Raw genomic sequence first — 22548 nt, forward strand, 5'->3', positions numbered from 1 at the left:
GATCAGTGGTTGCCAGGGCTGGGGGGGGGGGCAGGGAAGGGATGAACAGGTGGAGCATAAAGGATTTTTAGTGAAAATACCCTGTATGATATCATAATCATAGATACACGTCATTATGCATTTGTCCTAACCCATAGAATGTACAAGACCAATAGTGAGCTGAGCCCTAACTGTAAAGTAGGGATTTGGGAGGATAATGTGTCAGCCTTAACAAATGTTCCGCTCTGGTAGGAGCCGCTGATATTGGGGGAGGCTACGCATGTGGGAGCAGGGAGGGGATGATGGGAGCTCTCTGTACCTTCTGCTCAATTTTGCTGTAAACCTAAAACTACTTTTTTAAAAAAAAGTGCTGAATAAATTTTTAAAAAAAATCCAAGAAAGGGAGTGAAGGTAATCAAGTGGTATTCAGATAGAACATAATTATAACAGGCAAAATGGGAAACAAAGAAATGGAAGAAGGTACAGAGGGATGTTGAAGTAGAGAAAATTTGTTAATTTACTCAACAAACACGTACGAGCACCTACTAACTCCCAGGTACCATGATGTAGCAATTTATGACAAAGGACTGTGAAGGGGTCATCTGTGGAGCATGAAGGAGATTGATGCTAGAAACCAAGGAGAATGAAGGTGGCTTGGATCAGCTGCTATGTGGAAGGTGATAGGTCAACAAATCGTGATAATTCGGCAAATCTACTAACACGAAGATCCTAGCTGATGTTACAGCATGAATAAGAATGGAATTAACTGATAGGGTCATGTACATGATACATCAACATTACAAAACTCAGAAACAATTAAAAGGAGAGATTACTTTTTCCCAAATACAAAAGATTGACAAAAATACGGTGACAAAATGGGAAGGGTATCAACAAGTCTAGGATATTCAAATGAATATGTAAAAATGGTTATCCACTGGGCCTACCCAGGTTAGAAAGGACCCTCCCTCCCAGTCCAAAAAAAAAAAAAAAGAGAGAAGAGAAGAGAAGAAAAGAAAAAGAGGATGGTGGGGGGGCACCTGGGTGGCTCAGAGGGTTGAGCATCTGACCTGTTTTCCGCTCAGGTCATGATCTCAGGGTTGTGGGATCGAGCTTCACGCACGGGGGCGGGGGGAGTCTGCTTGAAGATTCTCTCCCTCTGCCCCTCCTCCCACTTGTGTGTGCAACTGCTTTCTCTCAAATAAATAAATAAATCTTTTCTTAAAAACGTAGGTTTTATAAGACATTAAAAAATGTGTTAACTGGGAAAGAAAGAAGGCCTGGCAAAAGCCCAACACTCTCAGGATACAGTAAAAATACCCATTTTTAATTGTAACAGTCCCTGCTATATGAATGGCCACAAACGGTGGGTCACCAACCTTGAGACAGGGTCACAAGTACACAGCTAAGTCTAATTTTAACAGCAGTCATGGAGCTCTCTTGGTTTACTCACCATGATCTGGGTTGTTTATTAAGTACAGAGTCAACGCAATGATGGGAAATGAGCAAGTATCTAACAGACTATGACCAAAGGAAATGGTTGTCCAACTTTAAATTCCCTTTTTAACACTGGTTGCACTGCCATAACGTAGTAAGAGCCCTGATGACAAGAATTTTTTCAAGAACGTATTCTGAAACTTTTAAATCTAGATATGACTGAGGAAAAAATATGCAAAAACTATCATAAACACCGTAAGAACTAGGCAATTCTCCAACGTTTACACAAAGCAGCAATTAAACCCAAACCAATGGACATTTCTACACCTGGCTCATGGAATACAGGTGAGGGACCAGCCACGGCCCAGAACACAATCAATCAATCCCATGGAAAAAAGCTTGGATGCTTTCCCACTGGCTTTCCCACCGAACTTTCAACTTTTATAGAGAGAAATACTGTGAAGCATACAGTTCACTTTCCCCTTATTTCTTCTCTTGTTCTTCGTAATTCACTTAGTTGTTTGTTTAGCTTTATGTCCTGCTACACTGAATACAATTTTTCTAAATCTAGCAAAGAGGGAACACAAAAGAGCTTAACTAACAAAAAAGTTATGGTAAAATTGGACAATAGCCACCAGAGAGAAGCCTGACACTATTAACTGATAAGAAACAGCAAATTAGGGGGGGTGCCTGGGTGGCTCAATCGGTTAAACGTGTGACTCTTGGTTTCAGCTCAGGTCATGATCTCAGGGAGTCTACTTGAGATTCTCTCTCCCTCTCCCTCTGCCCCTCCCGCCCCAACTCCCTCTCTCTCAAATAAATAAATAAATCTTTTTTAAAAAAGAATATATATTTGTAAAATATACAATATATATTTGTAAAATGTAGTTGTTTTGTAAAATTATTTTTGAAAATTCTATAAAATACATTGTAAAAAAATAACTGACTCTGTAAGTCAGAAAACTTTATAGTAATAACCATAAGTCTTAACAATGCATACTTAACGTTCTTTTGGAAAATCTGTGACACCAGGAAACATTTGAAGGGATCCTGGAGGAAAAGCAGAAGTGAGATCATCATCACCACTGGGGGATGACAGAGCATGAAACTGAAGATGGAACCAGATGGTTTTTCTAACCCCCAAATTCTAGTTTTTTAATTTTATGGCTTGAATATAGATGTTTGCTTTTAATAAAAAAAAATAATCTAGAAATTATGGGATTAAGATCTCAAAGAAAAAGAGGTGAAAATATAATTCTGAACTATCATGAAACCAGAGATGGTTAACGAATTTCAAGCAAACACTTATGAATGCCTCTGACTTCATTCACAAAGGCAGAGATGATTAAAGGCCAAAAACCCCACAAAGACAAACAAAAAGCCAAAACCAACCTTTCTTAACAAAAATTTCAGATTTCACTGACTGATGAAATAATCCCAAAATCTTGTTTAAAAGAAATTTCTAAATTATAGACCAAAACAGAAGTCCAGTCACTCACTCAGATTTCAATTCTCTACAGAACTACATCTTACACTACCAGTGGAATTTTCATCCCAACTTTGGAGATGAAAATGAAATATTTAAAGTTAACTCAGTGATGGTTGATTAGATTAAAATTACACAGCTGGCCGTAACCGTAACAGGAGTTCATGGTTAGATTTTTTTTTTTTCCTCATAAAAGCAAACTCTTGACAGGAGTGGGCAGAGATCCTTTTAGTGAGAAATGGAAAGACACATCTGTAGAAGAAACAAAACTATATACTAGATGTTCTGGCATCTACGAGATGTTCTGGCATCTACGAGAATTTGCACTTGTTGGGAACAAGGAGGGCGTCACTTACAAACTCGCCAACTGCAAGAAAGGGAAAACACAAAGGCCGCCTTACCTCCCATCTGCATAGTCTGTATCTGCTCCACCCCACCAGACATCTGAGTCGTCCTCCTCTGCATCCGCTGAGTCAACGTTGTCGCTTTCCTCAGCCAGCGGGCAGCATACAAATTCTACCCCTCGGAACTTGTCAATTCCACAAGGCAGCAACATGCCATAGTCGTGCAAATTGGTACTCTTCTCACTACAGGTCTACAGAAGGTAAGGAGAACATAGTGAGGGCGGGTGGAGTAAGAAAATCCCAAGTATAATCTTCAACACAGAGACCCAATATATCAAGAACCAATTTCACAATGGAAAGGGCCATTTGCTCTTCTGAGTGGATTTACAAGTTTCTTTAGCACAGACTACTTTGGTACCCTTATTTTTTAACTATGGAGACATGTTGTTATACTACAGAAATCAGTAAAAACAACCGGAATGGAAACTCTTTAGGAAAGAGGATATGGAAGAAGCCTGCAGTGCGAATGGATATCAGAGAACCAATGTTCTGTGGTATCATTAGTGCATCAGGTAGACATGATGGATCCATGTACATCCCCAGCTCACTTCCACCTCCACTATACATGGAAGTTTCTCTCATGTGGACATATCTTATTCTAGAAATTCAGACTCTCTTGGCTCACTTCCAGAATAACAATCCTGGGAAGAAAAGAAATTATCCTCTGCTATGAATCAAAACTTAAGAGTCTAAATTAGAGATTTCTCCACCAACATCTTTTTGCTTTCCTGGGATTTGCTAAATTTGCACAAATCGAGATTAACATAAAGCTTTGAAGGCATCCACTGGTGACGGAGGAAATATTAATAATTCAACACATATGGATAAAGAATGAAAATATTACAGAGTGTATTTTGACCTCACAGGAATTAAAGTCATTTTTGTTTCTTAGTAACAAAAAAAATTTTTTTTTAAACTCAAGAACAAATGAAAATGAAGTTATCAGATGGGTAACCGAACTTCAAATTACCTGGTTGGCTTTCTTAAGATCCAAAAAGCTCTTAAACCTCCAAAACACATTTTTCTATAAAGAAAATTTTGTTTTACAGTAAATTGGAACATACTATTTTATAGAAGGCAAAATCAATGCTAATTCTCAAGTGGTGTTTTTTGCCTAACAACTTCAAAGCTATCGGAGCTGGATCAGGGTTTCTCACCCTCAGGACTATTGATATTTTGGGTCAGATAACTCTTGGAAAAGAGACACAGGCGAGGCTGTCCTGTTCACTGAGGAACGTTTAGTAGAACCTCTGACCTCTAGCCCTCAAATGCCAGTAACACCACCCCCTCCAACTGTGACAACCAAAACTGTCTCCAGACGCTGGCTCACGTACCTGAGGAGGGATGAGGGAACAAAATTGACCCCACTTGAGAACCACTGAGCTAGGCAAAGGAGCCTAATTCTAGGAGACCGATCTTCCACAAAAATTATATACACTTAGTAGAAAAATTTCACAATGTATCAAAGGGACAAAGCGGTTCTGAAGATGACAGTAAGTTACATTTTATGCTAATTATGTTATTTATCCACTTCTGCCAAAAGCAGGGGTCAACAAAGGTTAGGAATGGTGCCACAAAGATTCAACCACTATGGGAAAACGAAGGTGGTGGCATGGTGTGGTGAACACAAAATTGGATGGTGTATCCATTTAGATGGACTGGGGAATGCTGCGGTAGAACTGAAAGTAGCTTGTCCAATACCAACAGTTTCTAACTTCCTGTTCTACCACTGCATTCCCCAACAGATGATAGGAGTAAAGGTCAAATTATAAAAACTTGGTATATGACAAAAGAAAACAAGAGGTAAATAAAAAATAATTTGGGGAACAAAGGTACATTTTAAGGTTTATGGCAAGTATAAGATTATAGTGTCTAGTTTATAAAGCACATTAGGCACAGACACATAATAAATCTAACTAAATCTGTTTCTGATTCGTAAAAATTACTCGTGGGAAGTTTTTTCTTTTTTAAGTAAGAAATATAACTTATTCCTCAACACAGCTATGGCCTGAAAATATCTTCTAAGATGGCATGACCCATGTCCCAAGGAAATCTTCACTTTAGAAGGGGGAAGAACGCATGAGCTGGTACCTCTTTGGCGACGGTGTGCCAGTGAAGGTGGGTTTCACACACATCCATCCTCTCCTGATGTAGGAATTTGCACTTGTCGGGAACAAGGAGGGCGTCACTTACAAACTCGCCAACTGCAAGAAAGGGAAAACGCTTCACGTCATTCCATCTGCGTCACAGGGCTCTTGTCCCCGGGTCCTTATCAAGGAAAGATGGGCTAAAAGACTGCAGAAGTATACAGCTTTTTGAATGACCAAGTAATCAATCCAAGAAAGGCTGGTACCATTCGAATGTTGGGTCCTATGTCCTGAGCTCGGTTCCTTGCCACATCAACCTTGATGGTTATACTTCGCCCATGTGTTAAGTGAAATCTATTTGATTACTATGAAGCTCTGACTGCAAAGTTAATCATACAGAGAGCTGCCATTCAATTGCAACAAGGGGAAAAAATGCAGAATAACACGAGGCAATCATTTGAGCGGAAACAATGTAAGTAATTGGCCATCCCTCCTTCTTGGACATTTCATCTGTTTGTAAGCTAATAGAAAATGTAGCATTTTTCTACTTGCTAAACAAACAAAATCTATGTATGTACAAATGGTTACATACGTGACACACACACACACACACGTTTAATTCAATTAAATTATGAACACTGCTCCTTAGATTTTTGTTGTATTTTTAAAGAAAATGTGTATCATGCAAATTCCTTCTAGCATAACTGGTACTGCAGACAGAAAGATATTACATAAAGTCCTACAAGAACGCTTACATTCTTATGAGGATAAAAGTCTGGATAATTACAGAATGTAAGCTGTGAGCTTAATTTTTATTTGTTTTGTTCACAACAGTTACCCTAGCTTTTAGCATAGATTCTGCACATAGGAGGCAACAGATGTCCTGATGAATGAAGACATTCAATGCTGTTATAGAGGGGCGCCTGGGTGGCTCAGTCGGTTAAGTGTCTGTCTTCCGCTCAGGTCATGGTCCCAGGGTCCTGGGATCGAGCCCCACGTCGGGCTCCCTGCTCCGCGGGAAGTCTGCTTCTCCCTCTCCCTCTGCCCCTCCGCCCACTTGAGCTCTTTCACTCACTCACTCTCTCTCAAATGAGTAAAATCTTAAAAAATAAAATAAATGCTGTAATAGTGATGAAGACGGTGCTGAGGCTACAAAGTGAACATATCCACTTAGGTACGCCGGGAAAGAACTCAAAGTAGAAACAACATCACAGATGAATCTACAGGGATGAGGAGGGGTATGCCGTGTAGAAAATGAATGGAAGCTCCAAGATGTAAGGACAGCATCTGTCTTAACATTCCACTCCTGATCCCTGGCCCAGTTCTGGCAAACGTGACCATCCTGGATAGACGGATGGATGAATGGCAAAAGGCAGTTCAAAATGAGGGCACATCCTGTGTAAAAGAGAGGAAAAAGAAAGGGCGAGGCATATTTGTAGAGGAGGCGAAAGTCCAACGTGGCTGGAACACCAGGTAAGTGCAGAAGTAAATGAGACTGGAGGAAATGCTGGACTCCTAACTGTAGGATCCAAAGTTCTAGATACCACTTTGGAGGCAACATAAGCCAAAAGATACTTGAAACAGGAATGACATGCTCAAGTTTGTTTTTCAAATAAACTCTAATCAAGTTTGCGTAGGGAGACCGCTGAGTAGGGCGCTGCCGTCCTTCAGGCAAGACAGGCAAGAACAGATTTAAACCAACGACCCCAAATAAGGAGGGAATACAAGCTCTCCACACTCCAGCAAGGAACGATTTTTTTTTTTTCTTTCACAGCAGGTTAACACCACATTTTCCGAAAAGGAGCATAAAGAGTGATGAAGACCTTGAGAGGGGGAAGGAGAAAACCCTTTTCTATTCCCGTTACAGAAAAGGGTTCTTTTACACTTCGTGTCCATAAGGGCGTTTAAACTTGAGTCTGTTTCTAGCTCAAACACGCAAGATGCCTCATGATTTTTAAGGACTTATTTTAATAAATAGTATTTAGATAAAAACCTAAGCGAATCAAAGGGGATGAAGAGCCCTTCATCTTGTCATTCCTTAAATCTTTAAGACAGGGTGTGATGCCCGCAGCATGGTACTGTGAGTCACAGAGAATGCAGGGATTATGAGATGTGAGGCCCTCAGAAGGCTGCTTGTGGGAAAGGAACCCACGAGTCCTAGAAGCCTGCAGCATGGTAGTGGCACCTCAAGGGCAACATGGCACCTCAGCTCCACAACAGCTGTGCGACCGACCTCTTACAGTATCAACCTCACTTCCCAGCGGAGGAATGCCTGCCAAGAAACGTGTCTCCGGCCACCTGCCCTCAGCAGATAATAACCTCGCCCCAGAGATGAACATTAAGATACACAGTTTAGGGAAAGAAAGAATAATGCAAGTGACGTCACATTTTTTCCCCTTTTACTTTGACACAGAATACTAGCAAACAAACCACAACCACCAAACTATATCCCACATGAGATGGAGAATGGAAAATAAAAGTAATCTTATCCAAAGCCTATACACCTTCCCCAGCGGGACTCTTCATGGTTTCTCAGGACAGGCAATCAACTGCAGCTGGTTGCTGGAGTGGTGGGGGGTGGGAGGGACGGGGTGGCTGGGTGATGGACACTGGGGAGGGTATGTGCTATGGTGAGCACGTGAATTGTGTAAGACTCATGAATCACAGATCTGTACCCCTGAAACAAACAAATTGTTAAAAAAAAAAAAAGATAGCAGGAAGGGAAAAATGAAGGAGGGCAATCGGTGGGGGAGACGAACCATGAGAGACTATGGACTCTGAGAAACAAACCGAGGGTTCTAGGGGGAGGGGGTGGGGGGATGGGTTAGCCTGGTGATGGGTATTAAAGAGGGCACGTTCTGCATGGAGCACTGGGTGTTATAGGCAAACAATGAATCATGGAACACTACATCAAAAACTAATGATGTAATGTATGGTGATTAACATAATAAAATAAAATTTAAAAAAAACAGAAACAAAAACAAACAAACGAACAAAAAGAATACTTGATACCTCAGTGTCTGATTTTCCAGGCCACACAAGAGGCCGGAAGTGATCAGAAGCTTGAAAATGGCTGCTTCATTTATGGGCTCTGGTCAGTCAAATCATAATGCTGTACTTACAAATGTCTGACACACTAAGTGATTTTTTTTTAAGTTTACAATTATTGGAAAGATTAAATGGCTGGCCCAAGGCTATTAAATCAGTTCATGAGACCATCAGGAGCAGGTATCAGAGACTCTCAACCTTGACCTTGCAGCATAAACTGGCTAACAGCTGACAAACAACAGTGACGGGAACTGGGGAGGGCATGTTCTGCACGGAGCACTGGGTGTTATACGCAAACAATGAATCATGGGACACTACATGAAAAACTAATGATGTAATGTATGGTGATTAACATAATAAAATAAAATTAAAAAAAATCTATGATACACCAGGTGACATATGGGAACTCTCTGTACTCTCTCCACTCAGTGTTGCTGTGAATCTAAAATTGCTCTAGAAAATAGTTTTTTAATTAAAAACAAAAAACCTAACAGTATGTACTTGGAGTTTCCCTATAAAACTATGTATGCTTTTATTTTTAAAATAAACCTTCTGGTTTCTTTGGTCTGATCCTTCAGGTAAAACACACACACACACACACACTCACACACACACACTCACACACGTGCAATTTTTAACAGAATTCAGGTGAAAGAGATCAAAATGAATTAGGTACCATAATGAGAAATCCTGTTCCTGTTTATGCTGACCTCTGGGACATTTGGCACCATTTAATCCTAGTGGATAAATTCATCAATATATACTGTGCAAGTTTATCGATAAGCATACCACCTGGTCTCTTATTTAAAAAAAAAAATCACAATTTGTATCACACACACACACATACACACACACACACTCCAACTGAAAGGGGATTTTCAAAGCTAATGAACAAGATCTCGGTTTGGCCAAAAAGTCTTGGCAAGATGAATAACGCTGTCCAGTTCAATTGGGACTCTGCAGGCCTTAATCCACTGGCTCTTTGGTGGTCTTTGAGAGGATTATGTAGCTTAAATTACCTCATTTTGCAGATAGGAGGCAAAGAACCCAGGTCAAGTGGCTTGCCCACAGAGCCAACTGGCGGTGGACACGGTCTAAAAATTTGGGTCTCTGGGTTCTCCATCCAAGAGTGGTAACTCAACTCACTGTCATTTAAACTCTGGTGGAAATTAGTTATTTGCCAAATTCCCTTTGGCTTTTACCAAAGGAGATTCACTGTTAGACTACAAAGTGCTTAAACGTTATCATGTATAATGCAGTCTATCTGACAATAACACTAGGTTTAAATTACCTAGCAAGCCATATAAAATAGCTGGGAATGCACTGTATGGCATAGAACAGGATGCGCTTAGAGACCTGATGGGGTGCTTTCTCTCACATGCCAAGTGTGGTCCGGAGGCCGAGGCTGGTGCAGGTTTTCAATACCACCCTCACGGTCCAGGCTATCCCAATCTTTCTGTACTGCTGTCCTTAGCATGGTGGCTTTTGTTTTCATGTTCCGTGGTCGAAAATGGTCACAGTTGCATGCAGGAAACAGGAGGAACAGGCCAAAGCATGATGGTTTTCTGTCTGGGTTTTTTTTTTTTTTTGCCCTCACACAACTTTGCTGTTTCCCACGCATGGACTCCCTCCGTTTTCTACGTCTCTATGCCATGATTATGTCATCTGGCCGCAGTCAGCTGCAAGGGAATCTGTGAGAGTATTTTCAGCTGAGCACACTGTCACTGTGAACAAAAAAAAAAATCTGGGCGTCTTTTACAAAGGAAGAAGTGGAAATAAATATCAAGTAGGCAAGTAGCAGAGTCTCCAATATCATGGAATTAAAATACAGGAATGTAGTTTTCCATTTCTTTACACTGCCTTTTCAAAAGACAGATAATTCCAGGAAGAAGACAGAAGTGAATATGAAGTGCTACAACTAAAACCACCAAATCTCTGAATTCATGGCCCAGGGAGAAATTCGGGGGAGGGGGGGTGTGCAGGTTGTCAGAGCAAAGAGCAAAATCGTGCACAGCTGAGACTGCTCAAGTGTTCAGAGTCAGAGTGGGATTGCACAGATTGATTACAAGATTCCAGAGCCATACATAAGAACTTCAAGGTACAGAGATCTTAGAATTTAAAAAAACAATGTTTCTATGAACTCGTGAAGACTAAAGTGGTGTTGGCCAGAATCATGGGGAACAAACGGTGGGAATGTCTGAGGTCTAGGGCCTTCTGCCCAAGGGGTGTCCTTCCTTCTTGATCCCTCAAGAGGTAAAGAGGATTCAGGAAAAGGGGATGAGAAGGGGGGTCGGGGTAAGAATGTGCCGGCAACGTTATCACTGAGTAATGGCAAAGCGCGTTTCCTTCCTTGTGCTATACACTCCACCAGGAGGGATGAGACTTGGCCCGGATCTGGCTCTTGAGGTAAGATATGGACAGTTACAGCAATTCTGGACTCTGTGCCTAGCACTCACTTAGCTGCTTCGGGGACATCATCTCACACCGGACTCGGAACCATGCACTGAGGTGGTTGCAATGATCTCACTGCCTAAGGGCAGAAGGTGAGCCTGATGAGTTATAGAATCAGCCCAGGTCACATATGGAGTAAATGGTGGAGCTGGGAAAAAGATGAGTTAACAGCCAGATAGCACTCCACTCAGTGCCTGCAACAAAGGTGCTCAAGTATTTACTTTTATTATTATTATTATTATTATTTCCCCCCAGTATCCATTCATCAACCACTACTGTTTCTCATATTAATACCGATTACGGTCAGTAAGAACAGAAACAACTACTCTTCATTGTTCACTGATCACCTATTATGCTCCTTCTGAAGGCAGTGAGGTTTTAGTCTCAGGACATTATCACCGTCCAGTTAAGAGTTCTACAGTCCTACGTTTGAGCATTGCTTATGATGTAATGGATAATGGTCATGGCCAATCCTGGTCAACACAGTGGGGTGGAGTCCCTATGAGCACAGAATCCGTGTGACCAATCTTTTCACCTTCTGTGCTGGGCTCTGCTCCTGGCTATAAGGGGCGGGGTTTCCTGGGATCTCCCCTGGCAATCAGTACTTCATCCACTAACTCTTCATTGCATACTTTCTATTTTTAGTTAATGCTGAGATACAGTAGTGAACAAAACAGATGGAACTAAATGAAATTCTAGAGGGAAAAGATAAAAAAAATTAAAACAAATGGTAATAAACACCATGTAGATAAAGCAGAGAAAGGGACAGGGATGGGGAGGGGGAGTGTCATGCAGAGGAAGTGAAATTTTAAATAGAGTAGTCAGGGAAAGCCTCACTGAAAATATGGCATTTGAGGAAAGGCCTAAGGAAGTGAGGGAACAAATCATCAAGATATCAGTGGGAAGAACATTCCTGGCAGAGGAAGGAACAGTGCAAAGGTCCTGAGGCAGGAGCGTGCCTCATGAGTTCACAGAATAGCCAGGAGACCAGTGTTGTCAGAGAGGAATGACGGGGAGGAGGTCAATCGGTGAGTGAGAGCGGACTGTATGGAGCATTAAGCATTGTCCACACTCTGGCCGAAACCCTGAGTAACACAGGAGGACTCTGGAGTGGTTTTCTAAGGGAGTTATTCTTGTTCTACAGGTCAAGATTGGAAGTAAAAAGGCCTGGTAGGGAGCTGCTGCAGTAAACCAGGTGGGAGATGACAGTCTTGAACCAGGATGGTAGCAACAGAAATGGTGAGCAACAGTAAGATTCTAGATGTAGTCTGACGGTAGAATCTAAAGGATCAAGTAAGGGTATAAGAGAAAGAGAGTCAGGATCTAACTTGTTTCTATTCCAGTAGCTAGAGGATACTTTATACAGAAGATGATGGAAAACAGGTTGGACAAGACCCTTCCATTTGTCCCTCATGGACATGCAGACAGGTGAACACCCTCAGTTTATGTGCTTGTTACCCTACACTCCTACATACATGCATATCAAAACGAGAACCGTAGGTAAGTGTTTAGTCAGGCAACTTTTTTTATTTTACCATTTCAGGGTCTTACTCCATGGACACTTTTTCTTGAATTTGGTTCTTTACGCACCATTATTTTCTAACTTTCACATGTTATCAAACAAACAGAAATTTTTCTGGGAGGCATTTGTGCTCATGACACGGGAAGAATACTTACAGGGTAGCCAAAATATTTCTCAACAAACCTCCCCGTGGGGTAAAACGGTGGTAAGTTTTGCTTCAGAGTGGGGAGTCACTGGGTTCTCCAAGAGAACAAAAGGATGAACTACATACTGCTTTAAGAACTGACGGTTGGCTACCACCACCAATTCATTATAACTATTACCAGATAGCAGCGGGAACACACAGCCTTCTTCACCTCAGAACTATTTGCCAGAGGGCAGACACTAAAAGGATCACGCTAAGGTAAAGTCAGAAAAAAAAAAGAAAAAGTGAAAACCAGAAGTTTCACTTAAATTGTCTCTCTGATATATTCAAGTGAAGGGAGCACAGCCTTATATACATATGTAAATGCTGGGGTGGGTCCAAGACAGAAATAGTGTTTGACCAAGGCTCTGAATAACACTGGTCTCAAATAATGAAAACAGTTGCTCGCTCTGTCAGCTGAGAGGGCCCAGGGGCTAAGGCGACTGTCTGGTAGCAATGAGCGCACCAAGCTTCCGAGATCAGACGACATCAGGTGTGTTTCGGGGTAGTATGGTGCTAGACTCACATCTTGGTTTCTAATACCATTCTCCAATAAGAGGGAACCAGGGCTCCTTGGAGAAATGGCTGATTCTAGGATTGGTGCAGGACAGACACAAGATGAGTCTGGAGCATCTTGTTCAGAAAGAAAAAAAAAAAAAAAGAGGCTATGTCCAATAAGCACAGGAGCCAACTAAAAAAGCTCCCAATGGCTGACACAGAAATAATATGAGCCATAAAATATACAAAGTAGTACTGGATTATAACTCAATGTATTCGTAAGTCGAAATGACTGAATAAATAAATAAACGGGTGGAAAGAGACTAATCTGTGAAGAATTCCAAATAATCTACATAGATACTCTGCCCTCAAAGAGGTGAAGCATAAATCTCCACTCCTTAATTGTAGGCTCTGCGGGTGACTTCCTTCCTGAGTATAGCGCACAATGTGGGAACAGGGAGTAACTTTACATTGGAGAAACCTGACAAACACTACTCCAGCCATCATGGTTGATATCAACAGTGACATTCCAAGTTGGTAATATGTGCACTTAATATGGGATGAAAAGGGCACTTTACTCCTGTGGTCTTCTTTCCAAAAAATCCATAACCCCAGTCTAACCATGAGAAAATTCCAACACAGGAGCATCCAGCAAAATACCTGAGTGATACTCCTGGAAACTGCCAAGGTCATTAACAACAAGGAAAGTATGAGAAGTCGTCACAGCCAAGAGGAGGCTAAGGAGATCTGACAACCAAATGGAATGGGTTTCCTGAATGGGATCTTGAAAATTAAGAAAATCTGAACAACGTATGGACTTTAGTAATGACAATGTCTCACAACTGGTTCATTCATTGTAACAAACGTACCGTATTAATGGAAGATGTTGATAAGAAGGGAAACTGGCTGATGGGGTATTTGGCTATCCTCTCAATTTTTCTGTAAGTCTAAAACTTAAAGTTTTCTTAAAAACTTTTTTGGAAGTCTCCATTTAAGATTTCATACCTATTTGCCTCTGCATCAACATTCTGGCCTTCAAAAGTGTGTCTGTGAGAATACTCTAGCTGAAAAGAAACTGGGGTTAGAAAATCTTGCTAAGAATGGGCTTCTCTTCGATGGCATTTATAATGACTAGAGAGAGCTTGGCTTTCGATTTTCTAGGCAAATCTCTCCCTGAATCATTTGTGTGATGCGCAGTACTTAAATTCTATTTCAGAATAATCCCACATATCAGTAAGAAAGGAGATGCTTTGCTTTCCAAGTTTAACCTTGTCCTGGAAATGTAAACATAACATCATAGAATTCAATTACCCTTTACAAATGAGCAATTTCAGGCTTGAAGACTGATTCCTGTGTAGTTCAAAACAGAGTCAGGCTGGACTCCAGGCGTAGCTGAACTGTAATGCTCACTACACCCCAGTAAAGTATTACAACATTCCACAAATTCTGCATCACAGCTTCCTGGCCAACCGACCCTAGATTAGCTAGGCTACATGGGCAGCTTTTCCTGTTGCCTCTCTCTTACTGTATTACTCATATTCTTGGTTTTATCAGTAACGGGGCTTCTTTGTTAACTTACACTTTTAATCATTCCAACATCAGTTAAAAGATGGAATTATGAGAATGATGGTTGTTAAATCTTTCCAGATCAGGGGTGTGCAAACTCTGGTGTGCTGGATTTTAATACAGACTCATCCTCCCTCTCACCCCAGCACCAGGATCCCAGCGCCTCTCACTCTGACACCTGATCTTGGCTGTGTGGGACGTGCCTGAAAAACAGACCTCCCCAGAGGGATTCTGATTCAGGTGGCTCATCGATCAAAAGCTTCAGCGCAGACACGGATCGCCTGGGGATGTTGTTAAAACACAGTTTCTGATTGGACAAGTCCAAGGGGGGACCTAGTCGGCCTGCGTAACAAGCTCCCAAGTGAGTCGATTCAGCTGTTTGTTCAGGTAGCAAGGGTCTACTTAAGGTAATCCATTATAACTAATCTTATTAAGGTGTTTTTTTTTTTTTTTTTTAAGTTACAGGTTATTAGGAAACACTTTTTAGAATGGCTTGTCTTTTCTTTTTCTTTTTAAGTAGGCTCCACACCCAATGTGGGGCCCAAACTCACAACCCTGAGACCAAGAGTCACACACTCCACTGACTGAGCCAACCAGGCACCCCTGGCTTGTCCTCTCCTTTTTCTTTTCACTGTGTTAGAAGACACATAACATAAAACTTACCAGTTTAGCCATTCTTAAGTGTATAGTTCAGCAGTGTTAAGTACATTCAAGTATTGTATAACCAATCTCTTTTCATCTTACAAAACTGACATTATACACATTAAACGATTCCCCTTTTCCTCTGCCCCCAGTCCCCACTCCACTGTCTTTACGAACGTGACGAATCTAGGTACTTCATATGACTGGAATCATAAAATATTTGTCTTTTTGGTGACTGGCGTGGTTTGTCCTTTTAAAAACATATAATCAAATCCTTCCTGCCTTCCTTCTGTAAGCCTGGGTCTTGTCCCATAGATTTCTCATTCTGGCACAATTTTAAGAGTGGAGTGCCTTTTCACAAGCCCTGAGAGCCAACTTGCTCCTGTTTTGTCTTTTGTTTCTTTATAAGAGAATAGGGTAGAAAGAAGTCTGTATTTGAAGGCAGAAGGGGAGGAAATGATGCAGCAACTCAGGAGGATTTAGTGATTTCCCTGTATGAAAACGTGAGGCTAACGATATCTCCGGGCCACAGAAGCTCAAATAGGATGCGGGACAAGGATAAACATTAAAACCTAAAACGATTTGGTTTAATTTTAAGAGATCGTCTCTGCTACCACTCAGGACTGCGGAATACCACTGTGCACCCAGTTCCTCGCAAGGCTACAAAAGAACAAGCCACAGTCCCGCACAAACCAGTACAGAGCAGCACTGTCCAAAATTGATGCAAGCCATGCTGGCAGTTTTAAATTTCTAGCAGCCACATTAGGAAGGTCGATTTTAGTAACAGGCTTTATTTAACGCAGTATATCCTAAACTTTGCCATTTCAACGTGCAATCAATGTAAAAAAATTATTACTAAGACAGTCTACATTCTCCCCGCCACTCCCCAGACTCTTCAATAACTGGTGTCTCTTTTCCACTTCCGGCACACGTCAGTTTGGACTAGCCACGTTCCAAATGTTCAGCAGCCACATGGGGCTAGCGGCCCACCATTGGGCAGCACTAGCTTAGGGTCAAATTTCAGAGATCAGGAGTATCTTTCGAGGAGTGATGCGTTGAATGTGGACAGGTTGAGGTTATGGGGTAAAATCTGAATCCAGAGATACAGGCCTCAACGGAGAAATCAATCTTACGTTTGAATACACTGAAGAGACTGTATTCACAGTTCTTATATGCTATCAGAATGCCACACATTTTAATCACTGATAGGAGTAGCACTAAAATTCAATTTGTTACCACCATTAAGCCTATTTACCAGCAAACAGCCCTTTTCCCTCATTTCTCTTTTTGCAGTTCTCATACTTTTAATTTTTATTTACAGAGTGTGTGATGAATTTGGAGGTGGAAATAAGGCAGATTTCCTTTACACCCAAACCCACTCATCTCTAGCCTCGCTCAGTGCTGGATATTGAGAGTTGAACTGAAAGGCAGATAGTGTGGGGCGCCTGGGTGGCTCAGTTGGTTAAGTGTCTGCCTTCAGCTCAGGTCATGATCTCAGGGTCCTGGGATGGAGCCCCGCATCATTGGGCTCCCTGCTCAGCGGGGAGCCTGCTTCTCCCTCTGCCCCTCCCCGCCACTTGCGCGCACTCACGCGCACACGCGCTCTCTCTCTCAAGTGAATAGATAAAATCTTTTAAAAAATGAGAAGCAGACAGTGTGGGGATAGCCTCCTAGATTCTTTATTTTGTCTCTTGAAAACACAAGTATCCTCACTGGCTGCCTTCTCCTAATACTTTCTTTCTACCTTATTATTCATAGCCTGATAGATTTTAAAGATGCAATTAATTAGGGTTATATATGGGGCTTTTAAAAAGCCACATAATTGCTAACAAAATACCAATCAGGCTGATGCGCCGTGAGGCCAGAGAACCATCAGTTACTATCCAAACCTTAAATTATACAGAGAGGTAAAAATACCCAGCCTGTTTTTTCCACATACCATACTCAGAAACCCACGTGTGAGGTAGGCTATCATCACAACAGGAAGAGGCATTTTCACCGATAAACTTCTCAACAGAGCTGGGGACTGTCACTTCCAAGCCCCTGACTATACCTTCCAACACATTACCATCGGCCTTACTGGAACAATCCTCCTCAGGTCTTCTCTCAAGGTTTATAGCAACAAGCACATTCAACTGCTCTCAAGTTCGCTGTCCGTTTTCCCTACCACAGCATTTTGCTCCTTAAATTCAGTCCTCTCTAGCTTTCCAACTATGGAGACAACATCTGTTCTTCCACGCGCTGTCTTAAGCTACTTGTTCTTTCCCTTTCACTGATTCATCTTTTAATAATTCTGATTTTAAAGTTAAGACATTGCCCTCTACCTTCTACTCCTACCTTCTCACTCAGATATAGTCGGCCCTTGAACAGCATGGGTTTGAACTGAGTGGGTCCACTTGCACGCAGAGTTTTTTCAACAAATACAGTACAGTACTGTAAATGTACTTTGTCTTCCTTATGATCTTAATAACATTTTCTTCTCTCTAGCTTACTTTATTGTAAGAATACAGTATGAATAATACACATAACATATGAAGTTAACAAACAGTTATCAGTAAGGTTGCTGGTCAAGAGTAGACAATGAATAGTTAAGTTTTGGGAGAGTCAGAAGTTATACGTGAATTTTTGACTATGCAGGGGCTCAGCACCCCTAATCCCCATGTCGTTCAAGAGTCAACTCACCCATGTCTAGGAATTCAACAACTTCCTCCACTCTTTCAATGATGACCTTTCAGATATTTCCAGTCCCTAGCTGGACACCTACTTAAGAAGGTATTGCTTTTAGCATATGTACACCTGACCATGAAACTTTAGAACTGTAGCCAAAGAATAAGCGATTCCTCATTGGGTCAAACATCTATCTTATGTGGAAGCAAGATAAGGGAAGAAAAACAACAGTCAACAATTTGGGGGAACCAAACATGGTGGGGACCGCTAAACAAACTGACTTGGTTACAAAACCCAGGTCCCCTTTCTCACTTAACTAATGCCTCTACTTTCTCAATTAATATTTGCCACTATTTCATATCCTAAGCCCCATGGGTGGTACCTCAACTACTCTCCAACTATCCATATTCCTGAAGCTGGACCTCAGATCATGTCACACGAAGAAATGTTCTGAAATGCTTAACTCTGGTAAACCATTTCGTGAGCAGAAACTTACTTCTAGCTCTCCCCACTCCTTTCCACCTGCTCCCACGACTCATGACCCTGCGTCCCTGGATTCTTCATCACTCATTAAGGTCAGCAGAGGATGTTTCCCTGCCTTCCCTCCATTTCCCTGCCAGTTTGGCCTGGGACACATAGCACGTACATTCATCATCAGTGCTTATAACCAGCTAGCTACCTCCTCGTGCTCATGATGCCCAAACTAGATAGTGCCCAAACTAGTTGTTCCAGCTTCTCTCTCTTGTATGCCTGAGATTCCTAATACCCAACTGCCACACTGTGCTCCCAGAGGGCTTATTAAGTGTCCCTTCTGGATTCTCTTGTAACAGCCTGGACTTGAAATGTCCAGCTTTAGTTGACAATGGAGTTGTCTCCTAACGATCAGAGGAATAAATACTGATTTATTTTTCAGGGGTTTTTCCAACTCAAAACTTCTCAGGAAAGGAAAAAAATATATCCTAAAAGATGCAAAGCTTAGGGCAAAAGGAACTAGATAAAGAGAGAATTCAACAGGAAAAACAAAAAGACATTACAGCATTTAACAAAAGAGCTTGCTATGCTATGGTATTTGGAATTAGCACAACCTTCTACTGGTACCAGAACATTGCTAAGTCCTCAAAGCTTTGTTAAAACATAGAAAAAAGGATTAGAGTTCTGTCACTGTACTTGCAACACTCTGTAGGGAAGAAGGACATAATATCTAATAGAATAAATATAATAAGGATACATGATTCATTAAGCTCTTCAATAAAAATATGTTTTAGAGATTTACCCAGTTCCATGGAGACGTGTTTCAAAAATCGTGATTTTTTTTTTTCAATGGGGATGGGGCCCAGCTAAATTAGAATTCTCCCTGTCTTATCACTCCTCTGTGGACTTAGAAATTGCCACTCTGATTTGTAAACAAGGCTTAGTTTCATTATTGTAAATCAATCTGCCGGGGCTTACCACTCCTGAGAGAACTGAAATAATTGAATTTCTGGACTTCTAAGGAAGAGGGTTTGGGACAGGAAATTAACACATTAAGGCTTCCAAGGGGTGTATCACACACTGTTTAGCAGAAAACTCCCCCTGGAAAATTCAGATCCCATGTCTCTAATCCAGTATCTCATGGCTTCTAAGACTGGCCAACTAAGCTATCTGTCTACACCTGCTAATACTCACAAGTAAAAGCTAAGAAATTCCTGTGAATCTCTGTGATAATGGAACATAAACCCCATATTATAACAAATAATGGACCCGATTTAAAAAAAAAAAAAGGCAATATTGTAATCTCTTTAAAGATAACTTAAAAAACCCTAGAAAAATCTAAGGTCAGTTAAAGGATACGCAAAATCTGAGCCTACTAATCAGAGCCTTCCACAGTAACGTATCATGTCTCTATTGACAAAACTCCTTATGTCGTGTGCGAGAATGAGAACAAGGCTATTCTTAAACCTAGTAATTTTCTTTTATCACTACAACTTCAATCACGGATGTAAATGAAAATTTCTGCTCATTTTGCTACTTTTCTGCTTGAATGAATTTTATAACGAAAACGTCTGTTCTCTTCCGACAGAACACAACTGTCATTCAAACTTTACACACCAGGCAAAGAGCGAATGCATTTTTCCGATGCCAAATCATTTAGCTGTGTGTCACCACAAGCTGCAGTGCACAGTGAAAGATGCTGCAGTTTAAAATTCTCTCAAGCAAAAGCAAAAGCATCAGATAGGTGCATTCAGGCTTTAAACATTCTCAGACTCCTTCTTCCCGACTCAACACAGCCAGCCCCGCTCTCCTTTCCTGGCCCTTGTCAACCAGAAAGTGTGGAACTGTGCCAAAGCCCATTCCATGACCCAAATGGTCTTCCAGGTCAATAATCCAAAGTCACATGAAAACTCCATCTTCAGTAGACCTCTCCAGGGAGCAAATATTTTGAAGAGCAAGCATTCCAGGCACGCAGAAGCTCAGCCTTTAAATCAAACTAAATCTTAACTAGTTTTTCAAAGGGAGGCCCTGTTGTACATAGAAGGCACATAAAAGTGTTGGAGGAAGGCAGATCTCTCATTTAGTTTTCACATTTATAAATGAGGAATTTGTGTATGATTAAGGCTTATCATTATAGGGGGTAATTCTAGGGTATTTCTCATTCCAAATAATACAGTTTCTGTCTTTTGCTTAAGATTATAAACATGGCTAAAATGTAGATTAGAGGAAAAATCATACTTAGGGTCTCAGTTGTTTTAACCCGGAAATGTTGTGGTTTTAGAAAAAAGCTGAGGGCAGACTTTTGATTTTTGGTAAGAATACTGGTTATCACAATCTTCTAAGAAAAGCAGAAATGATTTGCCATTTTCTGGGCAAACGCAGACTTTCTAGTAATGTATAAGGCTAAAAGGGCACAGGATCTCCATTACCTGAATTTAAAGTGATCCATTTCATGGTTTAATGCACTGTTTATTCAAAGGCATGTCTGCCTTTCTCCAAGTCAAAAGAAACAAAAGGTCAGTTCCCTCTCTTGGCTTGACACCCCTCCTACTCACGCCATTTATTATACGGTAATTCCAGATGTTTCATTTTTGGTTGATGTTCAAACTGTCTGGATAGCTGGCTATTTACATAAAGATATATCTATCTATATATATATATTTCAAGACTATAGATCAGAGGCTACCTTTTTGGAAAAACAGAGCTAATGGCATGAAAAGCCAACTATCACAACCAAGTAAGTATAAAAGACATCTTTGATAACAGTTCTCATGTACAAATGAACGTGCATTAACTGCAACAAAAAACAACATTTTTACTCATTTAGACAGCTGTTTAATTGATATTCCTACATTAGGACAGTTTTCCATGTTTTGCTTTCAGAAGCAATTAATTCTCTTCTTTCCAGTTACACTTTTAGCACAAATGTAAGATATCCTCACAGTGGAAGATGCTAATTCCAACACTGAGATCACAGCTATATGTATCTATTTAGCTATATATATAGCAAGAAACTTATTTAAAGTGTAATTAAGAGACAATTTTGCTTACACGTCTATCTTCATTTCTTTTTTTTTTTTTTTTGAGGTTCAGCCTGTCATCTGTTTGACTTCTATAATTATATCCTCCATTTCTTTAAAAAAAAATGTGGAAGTGAATACATAAACAGACCCTAGGGATATAAGCTTGATTCATTGTATTCTTGCTATTAGTTGTCATTGACTGTGATAAAGCAGAACAACCAAACAACCCTTGATTCTGGTGTATTGATAATTACAGCCAAATACAGGGTGTATTTCTGCATCAATATCAGAGTTTCTACATTAAACCCATTCAAATCCAATTAATTCTTCTGCATGAAATCCAGGGTCCAGGAGACTTTTAAAAGAATCTGAAAACAATCCAATCCTTTGCCTAAAACAGATCTGTATCCCAAATGGTACAATAAACTAACAGAGAAAAATGGAATAGGCATAGTCCATGCTCATATAGTCTTCATTTAATCTGAAATACCCAAATTTATCATTGATTGATTACTGATAGGAAACTCACATACACCACAGATGAAATGTCCATATGAGCTAAGAGCTAAGGGACAAGGCTAATTATCAATACTCTGGGAGTCACACGGAGTCTGATGACCAGTAAATACTTGGGAGGCCTGGCCTGGATTAATAGCTCAAGAATCATCAAGCCAGCCCTTCAGGAGCCACTGTACTGATGAGGTTCCCTGGTAAGTCATGTGTATTGCAAGAGAATGAACAATCCAGGAGGACTCCTATAAAACGCCAGCCAATATGGAGGATTTTTCGAGTGGGCTACAGAAAAAGGAGCCAGAGAAGGAGAATGAGAGTCCGCTGAGAGAAAAACAGAAGCACCAGTGTAATAATGGTGTGGGAAGAAGACAACCGACCAACAGGGTTAGATACCACTGTGAGGTTAGAGATGACAGAGAAGTGTCTGCTGGATTTGATGAGAAAGCCAGCAGAGAGCCCATTCCATGGAGTTGAAGGGAGGGATGCCTGATAACAGCTGGCTGGGAAGGAAGCGAGAGTTAGGAAGGCAAAACAGAAATGGCTGACTATCCTGTCAAGTCAAGAAGCGCAGCT

The 22548-nt window shown here is 40.9% G+C and overlaps 2 protein-coding genes across 9 annotated transcripts in view; one reads left to right on the top strand and one right to left on the bottom strand.

Moving 5' to 3' along the window:
- Positions 1 to 22548, top strand: part of JAM2 (junctional adhesion molecule 2) — a 427760-nt gene that overhangs the window by 343797 nt on the left and 61415 nt on the right. The window lies entirely within an intron of this gene.
- The window catches only part of APP (amyloid beta precursor protein), a 257221-nt gene that overhangs the window by 144568 nt on the left and 90105 nt on the right, over positions 1 to 22548 (bottom strand). For all 8 annotated transcript variants that reach the window (XM_081802287.1, XM_081802282.1, XM_081802278.1 and 5 more), the window contains exons 4-5: positions 5395 to 5507; positions 3301 to 3494 (exon numbers count right to left, since the gene is read on the bottom strand). In XM_081802287.1, the coding sequence (XP_081658413.1) occupies positions 3301 to 3494; positions 5395 to 5507 (307 nt within the window). The remainder of the gene's footprint in view (positions 1 to 3300; positions 3495 to 5394; positions 5508 to 22548) is intronic.

This window comes from Leptonychotes weddellii, chromosome 1, assembly GCF_054177405.1.
Source record: "Leptonychotes weddellii isolate Sample4059 chromosome 1, ASM5417740v2, whole genome shotgun sequence".
Classification (NCBI taxonomy): Eukaryota; Metazoa; Chordata; class Mammalia; order Carnivora; family Phocidae; genus Leptonychotes; species Leptonychotes weddellii.